The sequence below is a fragment of the Brassica rapa genome, chromosome A09, assembly GCF_000309985.2.
Source record: "Brassica rapa cultivar Chiifu-401-42 chromosome A09, CAAS_Brap_v3.01, whole genome shotgun sequence".
NCBI classification, from domain to species: domain Eukaryota; kingdom Viridiplantae; phylum Streptophyta; class Magnoliopsida; order Brassicales; family Brassicaceae; genus Brassica; species Brassica rapa.
Window position 1 is genome coordinate 2,730,128 of NC_024803.2, and position 21,338 is coordinate 2,751,465.

Sequence of the window (21,338 nt, forward strand, 5' to 3'; positions counted from 1 at the left end):
AGCTTATTATCAAATAATATCAATACATGTTATTATATAATACAAAGATTCCACAACTCCATGCTTACAACAATCAGAAAAAGTTTGAGAGAAATATAAGTACGGTATGTATCAAATTTGTCATTCATTTCATTTTTCTTTAGTTTTGAACTTCTTACAGGGGCTCCTTTTATTTTTTGGGAGCCACAAGTTACAATATCTTTGGCAATTGACACAAAATAAATTTCAAGAAAAACACAAATTCAAGAAGCGACCTTTGGTGCTTCTATACAGATTGAAACTTTTCTCTAGTAATTTCAACTGTCTATAATATAAAAAAGAGGGAGACACTTTGCTAAGAGGTTCTCCTTATTTCTTGCTTTCTTTCTATGTGCCTCCGTCAAAGTTGCGGTTGGACCAAAATGGTATGTTTAAGGTCACCAATGTGTAACTTATGTTCACCCATTGGGATTCTCCTCTTACCATACTCATCCACTACACCAAGATGCTTGCAAGCATCAACATCGACTTGAACAGTCCGTTTTGCACCTGCCGTGACATGAACCTTCTCAAACGCTATCAATTGTTTGTTCACACCTAGTCCTTTTATCCCGTTTCTCGGCGGCTCAGCAAAGACAAACACCGTGTGTGTTCCGTCGAATTCACCTGTGTTTGATACTTCAACATGGATAGGCATTTTTGGAAACGTTTCACAGTTGGCATGAGACACTTTGATGGAGTTAGATGAGGAGTTGAAAATGGCAGAGTTGAGTTTGTAAGGTGAAACTGATAATTGGGCTAGTGGGTTTTGGGCTAAACTGTGAGTGAAGGTAGTGTAACTTAAACCGAACCCAAATGGAAATACCACTCGACCTTTATAGAATCTGTAGGTCCTTCCTGGGTAATCTCCAGATGCTCTCATGGCCATTAACGTCATTGGAACTTTTACCACGTAGTCTTGTGGATACCATGTCATTGGTAGTTTTCCTCCTATCATAAGATACACAAAATATTTAGTATATCTTGATAATTAATTATGATTTCAATATTGATTCTAAATGATACTAAGCAAAACCCAAGAAATATGTAACTAGATAAGGAATGTACCAGGGTTAACAGCGCCAAAAATGATATCAGCAATGGCAGCTCCACCGGCTTGACCCGGATACCCGGCCCAAATAATGGCAGCGACACGTGGATTGTTTTTAGCGAATGATACATCAATGGGTCCACCACTCATAAGAACTAGAACGACAGGACCTTTAGAAGCTTGAGCCACACGGGTCACAAGGTCTTGTTGGTAACCCGGTAAGAGCAGTCCGGTTCGATCTCTTGTCTCTGCCTCTATGGACTGGTCCAATCCCATCACAAGAACCGTTGCGTCTGCTTCACGTGCCGCCATCTCCGCTGCACCAAACCCTTGGTTTCCTGCACAAGCCACGCCAGAACAACCAGCTTGGTGAAGTGTCCTCGCGTATCTTGAGATTCCTTGTAATGGTGTCGTATAAGCGCAAGCTTTCCCTTACAAAACAAAAATTGTAATAAAACAATGTTAGTATTATGTAACTGATAATAATATTGCTTTAAAATGAATTATCTTAACAACCTGCATAGTTTCCGATCATGGTCTCAGTGACATCAGAGTTAGGTCCAATCACGGCAACGGTACGGTGGCGCGTAGGAGAGAGTGGAAGAGAACGGCCATCATTTTTGAGAAGAACAATTCCTTGATGAGCCGCTTCAAGGGCTAAATGTTGATGGATTGGAGTACAAACATCTCTAGGCCCAAGATTAGCGTAAGGGCCAAGATTACCATCAAACATACCAAGCCTCATCTGGACCGTTATAGTATTGGTAAGTGCTAAATTAATGTCGTTCTCTGTCAACAATCCTTGCTTCACAGCTCCTTCAGTGAAGATTGCCAAAAACGGCCCACAATCCAAATCCAGACCTACAAAACGATATGATGTTTCTTTATCAAAATGATCAACAATCATTGTGCACATAACCGGTTCTAGACACATTAACATTGGTCTTGAACCCCCAAATTTGTTTAATTTAATATATATGAATATAGACTCCTAAATTGTTATAAAAATATTATGAAAACTTCTGCTAAACTATTTATGGCACCAAGAGGTCATTGAATTTTAACATCAACGGTGGAAAAAATAACTTACCAGCTTTAATTGAGGCAGCAGCGGCTTCTTCCGGAGTTGCCGTGTAGTGCTGCTGATTGAAGAAAACATCGACGGAGTCACAATCTGATACAATGTACCTGCATGCAGTGATAGTGTAAGTTGATGTGTGAGTAGTTATCAAATGAATATGAATCATTAACTATGATAACTATTGATCATCTTACCCGTTGAGTTGCCACTGACCACGAATAGTGTTCTTTAAGAGATTTTCATCAGCACAAGTTGGCTTTCCATTGACTTGATTGTACGAACACATAACACTCGCGACATTTCCGTCGTAAACACAAGCTCTGAATGGTACATTGTATGTGTCTTCTAAATCTTGTTGGGTGACCTATATCCATCATAAACTTATTAAATAACTAAACCTAATAACTTACCTATTAGCTATCTATATTAACATAAACATATTATATACCTCAAGTTATACACATCATTCATGAGTTTTCTTTTAGATTATATTATGTTTTGAGTTTATTAGCTAAAGAAACGAATCTTTTATTTTGGTATGATATAGTTTAAAGTATATATTAATTTGAAGAACAAGATAAAAGACAAGTAGGTTTGTCCTAGGTCCACATGACCAATAAGGATAAGATTCTCAACTACTGTAACATAAGACTACGCATATGCCACATCGCTCAAAGTCACGCTGCCTATTGGCTTATTAGCTGGTATATAATGTTAGGCAAGTGTTTTGTTTGTGTCAATATCGTTAGTCGTTAGTTATTTATAGTTCCGTAGATATGATCTATATTCGGAACTGAACGAATCTGAACATGAAACGAGATAAAAGACGATAAGCCTTGCAAGAAAACGAATCCAGTCGCATCTTATAAGTAATAACGTGGAGCTATAATAAATAACATAAAATAGAAAATAGCTTGCTAATTTGAGGAAATATATAAACTTATATGTTTCAGCAGAAAATACAATTTATTTTAATCTTTTCTATTTTTTCTAAACAGAAACACTGAAACACTATTAACTTAAGACCAATAAGATGCAAGAAAAACAGAGACTCACGGTACTCTTTTATTTCCAGACAATTATAAGCCTTATAATGTCTAAATACTAATTTTAAGAAGTCTGGCTTTCTTTGACCAACAAAGAAGCAAAATTAAGCACTTGTTTCTAAATTCTTATCAATTACAAAAATTAAACATTAAGTCAAAACTTCAAAACGCACATGAATATTGTTAGATATAAATATATACAAATGTTTTTAAGGTTACCTTTGCGTTGAAATGGAAACGGTCGACGCCATTCCAGTTATCAAGATCATAAGCAGTGTAATGCTTGCAACATGCAGCGACTTTGAGGCGGCTGGGGCCGTTTCCCTGAAGTCCCCGGACGTAGCTGGCGGCGTATTTTCCGACGACAACAGGATCTTCTCCTGGAGTTTCCTGGCCACGGCCCCACCGTGGGTCCCTCAGTATATTCACATTTGGGCTCCAATACGTCAAACCGGCAACGCCTCCGTTGTACATAGCTCTTGCCTCATCGGACACCACCTTTTATTTATTTTAAACCATGACAATTCGTTGTTCAAAAAAAAAAAAAACCCATGACAATTCTAATTATATATTTCTTCATACACCTTTGTTTTTGTTGAAAAGAAATATATATTCTCCAGTCCGTATATAAAATATATTTTTTATTCACTGGTGGTTATAGCTAACTTGCCCACAATCGTATTATCCATGGCGTATAATGTATGAAACCTGTAAGGAACATAATCATATCTATCCATTTTTCTAGCATACAATACATGTCTGACTTATATTCATGTCGTAGTCTGATAAAAAATCATCTGAATTATAAATTTCAAGGAAATAAATAAAATACACGAATATAGAGCATCCCGCTAATCAGATTCTAGTGTACTGCCAGCTACGATGGCGATGTCAATGTCGTTTTTTTTTGTGAAAAAAGTGTCAATGTCGTTTTTTCACGTAAAGAACTCACAAAATTTATAATTCTCATTTTTCTAAAATGTATATTCTATAATTTACATAATATAAAATATTAATAATTTAAATAATATTCCTAGTTTATTCTCACCCGTCCTATCTCTTCCCATAGAGACTGGTTGAAAGAAGCTGCGGTGGTGATGACCTGAGGAAAGCTGGTGGCACCGGGAAACGCACCACCGAACTTAGCTCCGGGGCCAACGTCAGAAACGCCGTGGAGAGCCTCGGACCACCACTCATAGCCTCCAATACCGAGGCGTGGCACAGCGGCGGCATTGTTGACGAGGAGGCGGATCTTCTCCTGCAAGGTGAGCCGTCCAATCAAGTCTTGAACCCTCACGCGGACCGGTAGATTGACCTGACAGAACCGGAGTGTCCGGGTTAACTCATTTGCCGGGTCGCATGCAAACAATGGCCGAAGTGATTCTGATGAGTGAACCAAACATAAGAGAAATACAAGTGTAACTACGACTTTGTTGCCGATTAATAATTCTCTGTTATTACAAGACATCTTATATATTTGTGTTTTGTGTATGCGTGTGTTGATTATATGTAACATATGTGATGTTTGTTATTATAGTTTCGTGGGAAAGAAAGCGAATGGGGTATTTATAGATAAGTCTTTAAGTTAAGTCTTCTTAGCCAAATTGATTACAAAGGATAAGAGACTCTTGCTGTGAACAAAGAATTAGATAAAGATACAAAAGATCAAGTTGAACAGGTTACGGAAAAGAGATGTATATAAATCTCGGAGTTTTTTTTTGGGGGGGTAAAAATGATTAAATATATTTAATAGATTGTTTTCCTCTTTTTTTCTAAAACGTGAGTTTCTTTTTCCTTTCTAAACAGTCCACTAAAAAATACTAATGATGGTAGAATTATAACATCAGTTTCATCGTAACTTAGAGAAATCAGATATCACATCCACTACATATCTTAAAGGTAATAATTTATAAAGGACTTTGGTAGTCTAAAGAAACTAGGATGTAGATTAAGGACGCCTCACCAAATTCGGTCCTCACATATCTAGATTAATAAAAGTTGCAACACGGTAGATCCGTACACCGTTACACCACTATCACCTTGTGTTTAGTCACTTAAAATGTTCAAAAAATCAACAAATCTATAAATAAAAACAAGAGACGAAAATAAGAAGAAAAAAACTCTTTCACGGTGCCGGCAATAACCAAACACAAAACGAAAAAAAATCTTCGTTATTTGCTCTATTCATAGTCAAATGAAATTTTATGAGGATTTTAATTAGGTAGAATTAGAAATAAAAAAGAAAACATATTTTTTTTGGTAACATCTAATAATATATTTGCTGCACAGGCATGGGAACAAAAGCAACGCGAACAAGTTCATAGTCAGAAAAGATGAAGAAATAAATAAACAGAACGAAGAATATCGTAACATTATAACATTATATGTATACAACCTTATACATATATGCATGAAAAATGAAACGTAAGACCTTATAAAGCTGAGAGACAAAGAGAGAAGGTTGTCACGGGTGTCGACTCTCGACTCTCCACCTAATAATAGTCATTCAACATCCAGTCATGTTACCCACACTTCTCTTTCCGGATTGTTATTGATTATTGAACATTTTTATACATACGTCAATAATTAAACAGTTGACCCATGAACTTAAACTAAGTTTGTTTTTGTTTCTTGGATTATTTTACATAGTCGTGGTCCAATACAACCAACTAGGTACTGCTGTTGTGACGAACATAATGTAGCAACCTATTATTTGTGAATACATGATATACAATTTTTAATTAAGAAGATATGAACAATTTTTTTTTTATATAGTATAGGACATATAATCTGATAAGTAAATGGAGACAAATAGTATTGTACTTCTCCTTTTTTATAAGATTCCACTCCTCATATGGGTATATCATATTTTTGCTTCTGAACTATTTTACCTCCAGAATATTAGTTTACCTAATTAAGACCAAAACAACATATCACACAGAGTCACACACGGTTGGTAAGCTTGAAAAACAAAGCCAAAAACGGAAAAAGCTAAGGGGACGAAACAATTATAATTATTTTATTTTACAAAAAAAAAAAGATAATTATGTTTTAGTAAAAACTTCATAAAATAAATAATGAAAATAGGAATCTGAAATGGGATTGGTCGAATGATTAAACAAGTGGTCTGAGCAACCAAAAAAGTTTGCAGACACGTGATGGCCAACGAAAAAAAAACTCTCGTGAGTCTTCATTTTACTTTGGTTACTTATTTTCTCCCAGACGTAGCAGTTAATATTTGTTTGTCTATATGTACAAATCAGCAATTCGTTACTTTTACAGATATATATTTTTAACTATTTTTGAAAATAAAATGCACTAACATTATTCCAGTATACTTTTTTTTGGTAAAATATTCCAGTATACTTTAACAAAAAAAAAACATTATCCCAGTATGACTCTCCACACCGTATACTAACATTTTGGATTGTAAACTCCAATGAAATATAGTTGAACTACGTATTATAAGTCGTTCAACTTCGTATATTAGGGTGAATTGATGAAATAACCAAAAGAAAAATTAAAATTAATTTGTTAGAAAGAGGCTAGAGAGAGATATGAAGAGAAAGAAAAAGAGAGAAAGGAGATTTGGTTATTTTGTGAATTATTGTTTTTTTGTTGGTTATAGGGTTTAATTTCCCTATATTTTTCTGTTTTTTTTAAGTATTTAAGTTTGTAGTTAACGAAATTTATTTAACGTAATGATGGATATTAAATAAAAATCCATAAAATATATATGCAAACCAAGTAATCATCTAAAGAGAATGAGCTGGTGATAATCAAATGATTCAAATCAACCTCGCGATGATAAGATTAAGCTCTCTTAACAAAAAAAGATAACAAATAATTTAGCAATTGATACGTGCAAATAAGAAAAAAAATCAGTATCCGAAAAAGTGGGTTAGACAGTTGTCATATTGAACATCAATACACCATCATCTTAAATGGGTTTAGACATCGATCATAAACAACCGACGATCAGCATCATTTAAATTTTCATTTAATGTTTGGTTTGTCTAATATTACAAGCTTTAATTTTACAGTTACATGGAGAAAATTAACTGTGAAATAACACTAGGGTTCCAAATAAGTATTTAATTGTTTTTCTAGCAAATGATATATGAGCGTTGGGGTATAACGCATTGATTATTTTACATGGAAGTCTCGTGTAAGTATACATGTCTTACGAATACAGCCAACTACAACTTTCTATTTTCTATATGTAACCAGCCCAAATTTTTTTGCATAATGTTCAAAAAAAAGTATACATGTCTTCTTTATCACAAAATCTATTACAAGTATTTAAACATATTTTCAGTTTATACGAACTCGTACAAAGTAGGAAGGTAAAATTTTGGATAGACAGATCTAAGACGTATAAGAACTTTGGAACAAGACGGTAATTAGATTTATACATTCTGGTGTTCTATCTAAAGTTGGCTTGTAATAATTCTTGCACAAAACAAATCAGTTCGATCCTGTGAACATTGAACAGCATGCAGTTTAAGTAAACGTACATTTGAACCAATAAAATAACACTAGGGTTCCAAATAAGTATTTAATTGTTTTTCTAGCAAATGATATATGAGCGTACGTACATTTAAAAACTAACGAAAAATATAGTTCTCTTAAAATTAATAGTGGAACCTTCTTAGCTTCTTGCACTAACACTAGACGTCCAACATCTTGGTAGCAATATGGTTCTAATATATATTTATATAACTGTTATATAGAAGTTGGTTATTGGGTGTTGTTAAATGTTCTTGGAGAGTTTATATATGTGATTCGATGTGTCTATTTCCGTTAACTTCGTTCTCTGCAATTGATCTTTTGGGGATCAAATTGATTAAGACATTTATTTTCCATGCATGTCAGGCTGTCAGCACTCACAATCCACGTCAGTTCGTGTTAATCTACCAAATATATCATTTTCTTTCAGAAAATAGTACTGTCGACGTATTCGTATCTGTTTCATCTAGTGTGACAAATGCTTAGTTTTTTTTTTGCTACCTATGTAAATATCATTTCAAAAAATGAACAAAAGGTTTTACAAAGAGTTTGTGACAATTTGCAGAACCTAAACAATTGGTCCTACTCCACGACAAAAAAAAAAAAACATGGAAACAAACGATAATTGGTAACACTTTGAACAAATGCTTCGTTTATATTTTGAATATCTTAGACTGACTACAATTTTATAACAATAAAAAGCTTTGGAAAATTATGCGAACAAGTCAAAAAAACTTTGAATCTATCTGACCAACCAATAAATCTATGGTTGTACATAGAATCATAAAATATGCTTGAGCATATAATTTTTCTCAAAATACGATTACTACATGTGAATACGTACCAACAAAAAAAAAGTGTTGAAAGAAATTTATACGAAGATGATATATATCACTAAATAACGGAGAAAGGAAAAGCTATAGTTTAAGGATAAAAAGGTTTGTGGTTTGCTTGGAGGCATCGCCAACTAACAATATATGTTTCAATGTATCCTTATTCATATACTCGTATATGCATATATTTTTTGAATGAATTTTAAATTTATTCAAAAGAAAATGAATGAATGCATACATTTTTAGATGTGTACTAATATTAGTTATTATATACAATTAATGTGTTGATTAGCTTGCCAACGTACGTGATTTTGATGCAAGAATGCGTCTTATTGTTTCCAACATTCCAACTATATTAGACAGCTATGTCTAACTAATATCTACACATTCCCCTTTTATCAAAAAAAAAACTTACACATTCCCTTTTTCCGGATTGTCTTTCACTCTACTCTATCCTCACAACTCATCTCAACTAATCATATATATGTATAATTTGAATTTTCTAATAAGAACTTGTAGAAAAATTGAACTATCAAGATCACAGGATGAGTTATATTATTTATATAAAGACTTTATCGATCAGTGTGGACTTTGATCTCTAGAAGGCAGTATCTTTTCCCACTATAATTTCGATATTAGTAGGCTATAAATTATAATTTAATACTTACTAGATTTTGATCCGCGCTTTCAAAGCGCGGATTTATTTTTGTTTTTTTTTCAATTGACAAATATTTAGTAAATATCACATTTTCATATATTTGTGTTTTATTTTATAAAAGACTTAAAAATTTTATCTTTATTTATCGTATTTCATTTTAAATGACTATTTATGTTTAAAAAATTAAACTTTGTTTTTTTAATGAATTAAGTTGGTATAACTCTGATAAATTAAAAAAAAAATCATGGGGTTAATATTTTAATTAAAAAATTATATACTTTTAACAAAGATTTATATTTTTCAATAAAAAAATTCAATTATTTCTATGAATGCTTAAATTATATTAAGAAAAGAAAAAAATAATAATTAAGAATAGTTGAAAAAAAATTATTTGAACTTGAACTCAATGGCCCAAAGGAAAAAAAAAGTGAGAATTGAATCTGATTTTTTAATAAGCCCAACAGGTCCAAGAGAGATTTGATGTGGGCTGGATCCAAAAATAATGACCCAATATAGATTTGTTATTAATATTACTTAATTGTCCTTAATAAAACATGCAATTTTAGTGAAGGAAATGGGCAGGCTAAGGTAATTATGACAATAGGATCCTGCTTTAGTATAGATTTTAGAAGAAAAAGTTTGGAAGACAATAGATAAAGCCACGGCTGATAACAAGTCTAGAGTCCCGACAAAAAGTCTAGAATATGAATACAAATTTAGAAAAAGGTAAGAATGACATCACATGTAAATTATTAAGAAAATGAAAATTAGTTTCTAAGCTTGCTTCCTTATTAAATAGAATCGACTGTTGAAAACATTACTGGGCTTTTAGGAACCGGGCTCCCTTAAAAGTCCATACTATCCCATCAATTATAGAAGGCCCATAGTTTAATGGGTATAGGGAGAAGCCTTCTTCATCTGAGGATTCTGATGAAGACAGAAGCAGTAGAAAGAACAGCAAGAGGCACAGCAACAATAAACATCGTTGAATTGGTTTCAGGAAACTCACACTGTTTCTTTTTTTCTTTATCTCAGCCATTGTTTGCTTTGTGTTGTAACACAATGATGAATTTTAAGAATCTCCTTTAGTGTTCAGAGCTCGATAGCTCTTGGAGAAGGTTGTAAACCCACAAGAAAATTCCAAAAGTATCCACCTTTACAAGTCTATCAATTCTGTTAAGTACAGATATAGACAAACTCTGAGTGAAGTCAGAGGCTTGTTTTGCAAATATCCATACATGATGCATGTTTTATCTTTACATATGGAGTTCGACTACTACAGACTCTAAGCTCTCTTTACTCCAGTCTCCTTCCTCCTTCCTCCTTCCTCAAAGACTTATATATGTGGTCTAACTGAGACTCGACCTAGAAAATATATGGAACTCGGCTGCTTCACCTAATCACCTTGTGTTCATCTTGTTGAGTTCTATATCTTAATTTGTATAATTTATGTGGTCTAACTGAGACTCGACCTAGAAAAGTTGCTAATAACTAGTTTGTTTCTCACGCTATTGCTAAAGATCTTGAATTTATCTCGACACTTATGCAATCACTTACGAAATTCATTTCTTATGAGTTACCATTGGGCGATTAAGTATTAGTAAACATGAAACATATGAATCAGAAAGCCTTTAGTCAAAAAAAAAACATATGATAATCTTTTAAATTCAAGTTAGGGATGGATTTTAGGTATTTGGATCGATGTCGGGTAGGATATGTTTAGTTCTGGATAAATTAGATATAGAGAAATTATATCTATTGTATATATGATCCAGTAATGTTTCGGTTCATATGCGGATTTTAAATCTGAAATATTATTTTATTTTATTTATTTATTTATTTATTGTTATACAAAACTAATCTGATATCATATCATATCATATATATATTTATAATATGAAAAAATTACAACATAGTTAAAATAGTATAGTGGTACTGGTAATCTATGTGTTACTTTACTTGTCGAACATGGATTCTACTCTCAAGAATTTTGAGTACAATTTTGTATTTTCTAAACATGAGTTTAAGTTTAAACGGATATCCGATTGGATATGTTGGATAAATTGGATATATCCAAGACCAATCTGAACTAGTTTATTTCAAGTCAGATCCGAGGAATTCACGCGGTTCCGGGTAAAAATTTCAGCACTAATTCAAGTCACCAACTTTAACTTTCTCTGCAATTTTTTTGTTACAATATCTTTTTTGAAGAAATCATATAATGTTTTTGTAGAAATCATATAGTAGTAATATTTAATGCGATATAGGCTTGCTTGGTCAAGTGGATCAGTTCAAGAATATTATGTATAAATATAGTTGCCTAACTAAATTGAGCGATATGCACAATGACATCAAATTCTATTATATCCTTTTATGGACGCAATGATGTAGTTTGCACCCATAATTTCCTATTTTATAATGTAGAGTGGCTCGAGGTTGAGAGATTACGCAAGACTGAACAATGTTTCTTTTCATTTTGGTAACACTATTTTTTTTCTTTCTTAAAATAGAGAATTAACAGCATGAACAATGTTTCTTTTCATTTTGGTAACACTATTTTTTTTCTTTCTTAAAATAGAGAATTAACAGCATGAAATTTGTTTGACAAAAAAAAAAACAGCATGAAATTTCAAATAAATTGGAGGAAGTTTTTCTATTGACACAAACATACTATTGCTAAGTTTTACTAATGCTTAATATCAAAATAGATTTGTAACATATTGACAAGAATTAATATCGCTGGACGCTGGTCATTTGGAAATGTATCCAGGAGTCGATGAATATTTGGCAGATTTGCAACATTCAAAAGTTTTAAATTTGATCTTATTTTCTTTGATTTCGAGATTTATTAGTACAGATTTAAATTGTTACAAATAACGCAGGATAGTATTGGGAAAAAATATCTTAATTTTGTCAGAAATATGAAAATATACTAATTAAAGAAAGATACGTAAGCGTCAAGCAACCTACTATATTTGTCATGTGTCATCAACGGAATAGCGGATGCCAAATTATTTAAGCAAATTTGGATGATGTCGGACAAACAATGAGTAGTGGACAATTGGACATGGTACGTATACAAAACTCTGACGAAGACGATAATTCTTACAAATATATGACGAGTGGCATACTCGTAAATAACTTTTAGTACACGTATGAACGAGGAGAAGCAGAATAATAGTTTATGCTATCTGCTGCTTCTGACATTGTGAATCAACCATGAAAAGTAAGTAACCAGAAAAATAAAAAGACCATCAAAATATATATTAAAAAAACAACTAAAAGATATGTTAAGGGTATGACTGAATGACCCTTTTAGAGTAAATATTTTGGAGTAAAATTGTTTTACTCTCTATTCAACTTTATTGTTACCAATCAAGTTGAATGCAGTGGAAATATATTTCAGCTGAATATGGTTGGAAAAGGTGAAAAATTTCCCACTTGTCACAGCAAAAAGAAAAGGTATATGATCTCCCGCTTTTTACTGTTCATTTTCTTTTTTTTATTAATTTTTATTTCACCAGTTTACTCTATTTATTAGATTACTTTTACTCTCATTCTATCCACTTTATTTACTCCAAGTTTCGCTACTTTTTACCAATCACACACTAAGGGTATGACTGAATGACCCTTTTGGAGTAAATATTTTGGAGTAAATTTGTTTTACTCTCTATTCAACTTTATTGTTACCAATCAAGTTGAATGCAGTGGAAATATATTTCAGCTGAATATGGTTGGAAAAGGTGAAAAACTTCCCACTTGTCACAGCACAGCAAGAAGAAAAGGTATATGATCTCCCGCTTTTTACTGTTCATTTTCTTTTTTTTTATTAATTTTTATTTCACCAGTTTACTCTATTTATTAGATTACTTTTACTCTCATCTATCCACTTTATTTACTCCAAGTTTCGCTACTTTTTACCAATCACACACTAAGTGATCGTAACCGAGAAAGATATGGGTAATGGAAGATATAAGTAATCAGGCTTTCTAAATAAGTGGTATGATCCACAGAAGTGACGTAAATGATGCACGTTTTTACTATAATAAATTTTACTATTTCGTGAGTTTTAGTCCACTCACTCTCTATATTTTTTATATTTTTTATTCTCTTCTTTTTCCTTTGATTTGCATTAATGCCTTCAATCATAATATATTCTATTATATGTAGAATATATTACAAGTTTTTTTTTTTGCTAAGATACAAGTTTCGGTTAAGTCTATAAAAAAAAGAATGAAAAACATTGACAGGAAACAAAAATGCCAAAGAAAAAATAATACTATCCAAAACCTTTATTAATAAAAAAAATGTATGCATTTTATCCATATGTGGTTGTTACATGGTTGCAACTTGCGAATTAAAAAAAAAATTGCATACAATAGAGTAAAAATAAGCATAGTCAGCTAAAGCAGAAAAATGGGTGCATATCTTCTATTTTAAAGATGATGCAAACCAAAAATTTGAAGACCTAAAAATCATAAACAAGTAAACCAACTAAGTGCATGTATATATTCAAAATGTTAGTTGAGTACGTTCGCATCTAAAGATATTTTATTTTATATATAGAGCTCATCGGTGAGCAGATAAGGATGATGCATTTTGAACTATATATTAATATATTTATTTATTATTTTCATCCGAAAAAGTAGGCTGGGTTACGAATATACTTGAGACCACATTACTTTACATTCTTAATTTGTTTTCCATTTGAAAATCATATGAGATAAGACACGCACAAAAGAAAAATCAAATGGAACATTACAGTATATGCTTTTAAGATTTGATAATTTACTTTATTAATAAAATTGTCAACCATTTTAAGCATTAAGAATAGTCGTCACTGATCCACGTGCTAACTCTCAAATACGAATGCTACTTTAACGATATAGCTTACGTGTTTTTTTTCTGAATGTGGTAATTTTTGTTCCATTAACAATTATTTTAACGATATAGCTGACGTATGTTCTTTCTGAATGTGGTAATTTTGTTTCCATTAACAATTAAGATGGCTTTGCCGTTCTTTAATGTTTTTTTTTTTGATAATCTAAATTGTTAAAATTTAATAATCTTAACAATTAAGATGGCTTTGCCGTGCTTTGCCGTTCTTTAATGTTGATAAAATGATACATATAAATACAAGAATCTCAAGATTTTAGTTCATACAATCTATTATCAATAGTGAGTAAACGAGAATGACAAAAATAAAGTGAGTAAAAGAGATGTTGAACTAGAATATAAAAAACCGTCTCTTAATTTTTAACTAAAAAAACTAAGAGCCGGTTCTTAAACTTCATTTTAAGAACTTTCTATTAATCATGCTTTAAGTATTTATGTGGTAGCTTGTAGCTTGGCCAATGATTTAGCTTATTTCATATGGAATGTTACAGAATCCAGCTTTCTTGGATATATATAGAGTTACCATACGACTCGTGACAAAAATAGTCTAAATGCAAAAGCTAAAAATGGTTATGTTATTGACCAGAATCTCCTATATCCATTTCATTTTCTAACCTTTTTATAGGATAATCTTTTGAAATTAACGGAGACACCTTTCGAGATTATATATTTTTTAATATATAGTATTAATCTATAAATACGGGCAACCTAAGACGAACAACAAACATCTCCTCGATCTTATCCTTATCTTCTTCCTTGTTCTATTTCGCTTCTAATTTCTCTCTAAAGTCGTCCTACATCTTCTTGTTTAAGTTCTTGAGATCTTTGTCTGATAATTCTAGAGTTAATACTAATTGACCAACGATAAATGTCAATGGACAAAGTCATGAAATGATAAATCTCAACCAATTCTCTCGTTTCCTCGTTTATCATTCCGTATCTGTCGTGATTCTTCACTGGTTTTACGTATTTTCTTGAAACATTTTTCTCTAGCTATTTCTTGTTTTTTTTCTCTCTCTCGCAAAGTGTTAGGACAAAACATGGCAAACGCTGAGAAGACAAGTTCAGGTTCCGACATAGACGAGAAGAAGAGGAAACGCAAGTTGTCAAACCGCGAATCTGCTAGGAGATCACGTCTCAAGAAGCAGAAGATGATGGAAGACACGATCCACGAGATCTCGACTCTTGAGAGACGAATCAAAGAGTACAGCGAGAGATGCAAAGTGGCGAAACGGAGGCTTGACTCGCTCGAATCGGAAAACGCGGGTTTGAGATCGGAGAAGACGTGGCTTTCAAGCTACGTTAGAGATTTAGAGAATATGATGGCTACGACTTCCTTAACGCTGACGCAGAGAGGCGGCGATGAACAGGAGGCAAACGCGGATGGAGATTGTAGGCGTAGACCATCATGGCAGCAGTATGGTTGTGATTCTCTACAACCAGTTGCGTCTTTCAAGACATGAGCGTTGTGTGTTTAGTTTGTGTTTTTGTGACCATTTTATGATTTGTATCTTTCATATTGAACTGTTTTCTCCTCTTACAAACTTAACTATAGAGACTTCGTGGATTGTTTTTACTTTATTCTAGACAAAAAAAATTGGAAAACGCGGATGGAGATTGTAGGCGTAGACCATCATGGCAGCAGTATGGTTGTGATTCTCTACAACCAGTTGCGTCTTTCAAGACATGAGCGTTGTGTGTTTAGTTTGTGTTTTTGTGACCATTTTATGATTTGTATCTTTCATATTGAACTGTTTTCTCCTCTTACAAACTTAACTATAGAGACTTCGTGGATTGTTTTTACTTTATTCTAGACAAAAAAAATTGGAAAACGCCGACTGTGGGGATCGAACCCACGGCCACGGGATTAAAAGTCACGCGCTCTACCACTGAGCTAAGTCGGCAGTTGTTTTAAGCATTTCTTTAAATTTAAATGTTTCAAAGTAAAGTTGCATGCATAATGAACTAGGATACGTATTGATCGGGATCATGTCTGAATGCCAACATAGGGAATGTAGTTTCAATATAACTTGAGAAATATCCCAGCTTTACGTTCTCTTGTTTCTCAAAACTTTTGTTGATAAAACTCGATAGGAATGGTATAACTACGTCCAAGCATGACCAGGACCTAGTCACCTAGGTTACAACTAGGTGGGGCAAGTAAAGTACCACATGCAGAAATTTTAATTTTCATTAGTTTTATTGGAACAACCTAGAAATTTAGATGGTTTAGTACTCTTCATTGCCCCAGCACCTTTGGTTGAAAATCAACTATAACTGCTGTAATTTTGCTATTTAATACATTGTGGCCCATGTTATTATATATCCGAGATCCGCCCCTGAGCATGCCTAACTGGTCCCAGAAAATTACAAGAACCCTTCTCACGTTGTCGCGCACTTTACTCCTTTCAACCACTCAATCAAACTCAAACAAAAACAAACTTGTTCTGTGTACTTACTTAGAGAAACTTCATCGCATAATACGTTGGAAGAACTATTAGTTTAGCACAAAGATTTAGTTATATTAGGCATCCTCATCCATGAGATACTTTTTGGGATGCCTAAACAAAAAAAAAACTAATATTCTAATATAGTGTAAAAAAATTAAAGTTTACTTTAAAAATAAAAATTGAATCAGAATTGATAAGTGATTGATGGAGTTCTAAAAAGACTTTCAAAAATTCTCTTAACTTTTTGCCTTCTTTGTCTTAACTTTTATTTTATTTATTTTTGGTTAATGGTGAAAACTCTCCATGAAAATTTATAGTTGGAAATGCTCTTCTGTTTCGAAAAATGCCATGTTATTAAAAATTAGATCTGACTCTTCTGATTAATTAAAAAAACCTTCGTATCATAATTCATAACTTCTCAATAAAATATCCTGTTTATAAAGTCTATTTGAGAGTCAACACCCTTCATATTGACAGTCAGATGTTCACGTGAGACTTGGCAAGAACATACATAATTGGTAATGGTTAACAACAAGTCAGAGTAAAATGGCTATATATCAACTGAGGAATGAAATTATAAAGTTGATTGACTTTGTTAAAATATAACTATAAAATTGATATTAGAGATAACATAATCTTGGATGCAAATGGATTGTTGATTTTTGGAATGAAATGATATATAATAACTTATTCCACTAATTCTAAAAACTTTTTCACCATATTTGACATGAATGGAATAGAATATTCATTTCATCAATTTGACACATTCCATTAAACATACAAAGAAAAACATTCCTAAACTTTCTTCTACAATTTTGATTTTGAATGAAATTATTCTATTTTAAAACTAATTTCGTTCAATCTATTTTGATTCCATTAATTCCATTCATGGTTACCATTTACAGCCTTTATTGGATAATGTACACTCAAATGTATTCCAAATCAAAATACTAAGTATTCTTGAAGTTGAATCAAACGTTGCTGAGTCTTAAAGACAAGATCCGAAACAGCCCTATACCACCAGCAAGGTGGGTAAGCCATGCTTAACAAGAACGGCGACATTATAACGACCATCACGTGATCCAAGTCTTAAAAAGGACAAAACCATATATGTTCTGTAATTAATTAACAAATAAATTATATATTTACCGCTACTAATAACTAAAAAGAGATAAAAATCAATGTTTGGGTAAGAAGTTGTGATCCAACTACCCAACCAATAAGACCACCACATGATCACATAGAGAGAGAGAGAGACCATCCTTCTATATTAATGGTCTTCTAACCATTCCTCTCCCTTACCACCATTTATTAGCTTCTTTCCCCCACTCACTCGACTCGGGTCGTGACCAGGTTCGTTCTCCTAACTACCTAAACCTTCTCTTCCTCCTCTGGATCGAACAAGTCTTGACCTTTTTTTAGATCTGTCTCGATTCTGATCTGATTCCAAAGTTTCGATATTTACGAGGAAAGTGCGTAAAGTTCGAAACTTTCAATGTCTTTTCAATTCTAGATTCGTTAATGTAGCAAACTAGTGTGAGATCTGCATTGATTCATGTAACCAAACTCTGGATCTGACCATTGCTCTGTTTCGGTACTCTGTTTTGGGTACTCTGTTTCAGCTCTTTCGAAAATGGCAACGGGACAGCTTTTTTCTCGGACAACACAAGCTTTGTTCTACAACTACAAGCAGCTTCCTGTCCAACGAATGCTCGACTTCGACTTCCTCTGTGGTAACATCATCAGATCAGACACTGTCCTCCTACATTGGTTTTGGTTTTGGATCAATGAGATCATTTGCTTTTTTTTTTTAAACAGGACGTGAAACGCCTTCTGTTGCTGGGATCATCAACCCTGGCTCCGAAGGGTTTCAGAAGCTCTTCTTCGGACAAGAAGAGATAGCTATCCCCGTTCACGCCGCGTAAGTGTACATTGTATAGAATCTGAGAGAAGCTTGCGAAAAGTTTCTAACTTGTTTTTTTGTTTTTGTTTTATACAGTATTGAGGCAGCTTGTGCTGCGCATCCAACAGCGGATGTATTCATCAACTTTGCGTCTTTCAGGAGGTTTGTGTTGTTTTGTCTTCATAAACTTTAGCGTTTGTCTCTTTTGTGATGGTTTTGTTTTAATTGGTTTCCTCCTTTGTAGTGCTGCTGCTTCATCCATGGCTGCTTTGAAGCAGCCAACTATTAAAGTTGTGGCGATTATAGCTGAAGGTGTTCCGGAGTCAGACACTAAGCAGCTGATTGCTTATGCTCGTGCTAACAACAAGGTGTGTGTTTGTGGTTTAATGAGTAGCTTTCATTTTGTAAACTGGTCTTGTGAGAGTGATGTGGGTTTTGTTTGCAGGTTGTTATTGGACCGGCTACTGTTGGAGGTATTCAAGCTGGTGCCTTTAAGATTGGTGACACTGCTGGGACAATTGATAACATTATCCAGTGCAAGCTTTACAGACCTGGATCTGTTGGTTTTGTCTCCAAATCTGTATGTTCTGATCTAAAGCTCACTGTGATGGTTTGAGAGTTTTTTGAATCATCAGTCTTTCTTTTTTCATGCAGGGTGGAATGTCTAATGAAATGTACAACACTGTTGCTCGTGTGACTGATGGGATCTATGAAGGTGAGTTTTGGCAAATGTTAAATAATCTGCTAATGAGATATGAAACTAAAGATTTTGTTTTATGGGATGTTGTTGTTAATAGGTATTGCTATTGGTGGAGACGTGTTCCCTGGATCCACTTTGTCTGACCACATCTTAAGGTTTAACAACATCCCACAGGTATATTATTATATACCAATCTTAAAACTGTTTAACTTGTAAAGCTCCTTCTTAATAGAAGAGCTATGTATGTTGCAGATAAAAATGATGGTTGTACTTGGAGAGCTTGGAGGAAGAGATGAGTACTCTCTCGTTGAGGCTTTGAAACAGGGTAAAGTCAACAAACCTGTTGTTGCTTGGGTCAGTGGGACTTGTGCACGGCTCTTCAAGTCTGAAGTACAGTTTGGTCACGCAGTAAGTTGCAGTTTTAATGCCTCTTTGTATGTTGTCAAAATCAAAGTAGTTTTTTTTAACATGATGATTGTAATAGGGAGCCAAAAGTGGTGGAGAGATGGAGTCTGCACAAGCCAAGAACCAAGCTCTCATGGATGCTGGAGCCATTGTTCCAACTTCATTCGAAGCTCTCGAATCTGCAATCAAAGAGACTTTTGATAAACTGGTCAGTTTACCCCTTTATTGTTCTTAGCTAGCTCGCATTTGTTGAAATCTTATGTGTGCATTTCATTTCCTTATAAAAGGTTGAAGAAGGAAAGGTCTCTCCTATAAAGGAAGTCACTCCTCCACAGATCCCTGAGGATCTCAGCTCTGCAATCAAGAGTGGGAAAGTTCGAGCTCCTACTCACATCATCTCCACCATCTCTGATGACAGAGGTATTGTCATGGAAATAAAACCATATAGTCTACTGAGTTGAACACAGAACACTAGATTCATTTGTCTCCTCATTAATTTGTAGGGGAGGAACCATGCTATGCTGGTGTTCCAATGTCTTCAATCATCGAACAAGGCTTAGGAGTTGGAGATGTCATTTCTCTTCTATGGTTCAAACGTAGTCTTCCTCGCTACTGTACAAAGTTCATTGAGGTATCAGTGTTCTCATCTCAGTCAATCTCCCTAATACTATTGCGTAGTGAGATTAACTTTGTTTCTCTGTCACAAAAATTTAGATATGCATAATGCTGTGTGCTGATCATGGTCCTTGCGTCTCGGGCGCTCACAACACCATTGTGACAGCAAGAGCAGGCAAAGACCTTGTCTCAAGTCTTGTCTCTGGTTAGTCACTCAACATCTCTCCCACCTCCATATTTTCTTTAACTGTGGAACAATCTCTAAGACTGTTAAAGCTTTTCAACAGGTTTATTAACCATTGGCCCTAGATTTGGTGGTGCCATTGATGACGCTGCTAGATACTTCAAGGACGCTTGTGACAGGGTAAAAGACTATTTCATTTTTTCACCAACTGCAACTCGCATGAATCTGATCTCTAACTAGTTGCCTGTTTCAGAATCTCACACCTTATGAGTTCGTTGAGGGGATGAAGAAGAAGGGAATCAGAGTCCCTGGGATTGGACACAGGTAAAATAACACTTCTTGTAATAAAAAACAAAAAAAAAACAAAAAGTCCTTACAGGTTCTCTTGTCTGAAACCTGTTTTCTTCTTCTTGGCAGGATCAAGAGCAGAGACAACAGAGACAAGAGAGTGGAGCTGCTCCAGAAATTTGCTAGGTCTAACTTCCCATCAGTGAAGTACATGGAGTACGCAGTGACTGTTGAAAGCTACACGCTCTCTAAAGCGAACAACCTCGTGATGAACGTTGATGGAGCCATTGGATCTCTCTTCTTGGACCTTCTAGCTGGAAGTGGGATGTTTACTAAGCAAGAGATAGATGAGATTGTTCAGATCGGTTACCTCAACGGTCTCTTTGTTCTTGCTCGCTCCATCGGTTTGATTGGACACACCTTTGATCAGAAGAGGTTGAAGCAGCCATTGTACCGTCACCCATGGGAAGATGTGTTGTACACCAAGTGAAACTCTCATCTCAGCTTTGTTTTCTTTGTTGTTAATTCCAATTAATTAGCTTTTTATATTCTTCTGAGAGAGATGTTACCAAGAATGCATATCTATGCTCTTCTGTTTCTTTTGTTGTGATGTTATGTTTACGTTTATTTTGTTTTCCATTTATCTGAACTTTTATCAATTGTTCTTCTTACTTTCTATAATTCTATGTAGTGTCTGGCTA

The 21,338-nt window shown here is 33.9% G+C and overlaps 3 protein-coding genes and 1 non-coding gene across 5 annotated transcripts; 2 read left to right on the top strand and 2 right to left on the bottom strand.

Annotated features, from left to right (window-relative positions):
- Positions 1-109: 109 nt before the first annotated feature.
- Positions 110-4,911, bottom strand: LOC103837284 (beta-D-xylosidase 1). Its single transcript, XM_009113627.3, has 7 exons — positions 4,245-4,911; positions 3,416-3,694; positions 2,345-2,514; positions 2,160-2,257; positions 1,586-1,930; positions 1,087-1,500; positions 110-969 (listed from the first exon to the last, which is right to left on the bottom strand). Exons 1-7 carry the CDS (start codon positions 4,710-4,712, stop codon positions 380-382), a joined length of 2,364 nt encoding a protein of 787 aa, XP_009111875.2. The 5' UTR covers positions 4,713-4,911; the 3' UTR covers positions 110-379.
- A 4,607-nt stretch (positions 4,912-9,518) lies between these two features.
- LOC103837285 (basic leucine zipper 1) lies at positions 9,519-15,895 on the top strand. The gene has a single exon (XM_009113628.3). The coding sequence runs from the start codon at positions 15,133-15,135 to the stop codon at positions 15,553-15,555; it is 423 nt and encodes a 140-aa protein (XP_009111876.1). The 5' UTR covers positions 9,519-15,132; the 3' UTR covers positions 15,556-15,895.
- Positions 15,896-15,924: 29 nt separating this feature from the next.
- On the bottom strand, positions 15,925-15,996 carry TRNAK-UUU. The gene has a single exon. It is a non-coding gene; the product is annotated as a tRNA-Lys (tRNA).
- A 1,680-nt stretch (positions 15,997-17,676) lies between these two features.
- LOC103837286 (ATP-citrate synthase beta chain protein 2) lies at positions 17,677-21,318 on the top strand. Of its 2 annotated transcripts, none has more exons than XM_009113631.3 (16): positions 17,677-17,895; positions 18,165-18,275; positions 18,361-18,463; positions 18,542-18,607; positions 18,690-18,813; positions 18,891-19,025; positions 19,100-19,160; positions 19,243-19,319; positions 19,398-19,553; positions 19,630-19,758; positions 19,838-19,970; positions 20,054-20,181; positions 20,265-20,370; positions 20,453-20,529; positions 20,603-20,673; positions 20,767-21,318. In XM_009113631.3, exons 2-16 carry the CDS (start codon positions 18,176-18,178, stop codon positions 21,125-21,127), a joined length of 1,827 nt encoding a protein of 608 aa, XP_009111879.1. In that variant the 5' UTR covers positions 17,677-17,895; positions 18,165-18,175; the 3' UTR covers positions 21,128-21,318. The 2 variants fall into 2 exon arrangements, with proteins under 2 accessions (XP_009111879.1, XP_009111880.1); XM_009113632.3 differs by lacking the exon at positions 17,677-17,895 and adding an exon at positions 17,996-18,014 and having other exon boundaries at positions 20,767-21,127.
- Positions 21,319-21,338: the final 20 nt, after the last annotated feature.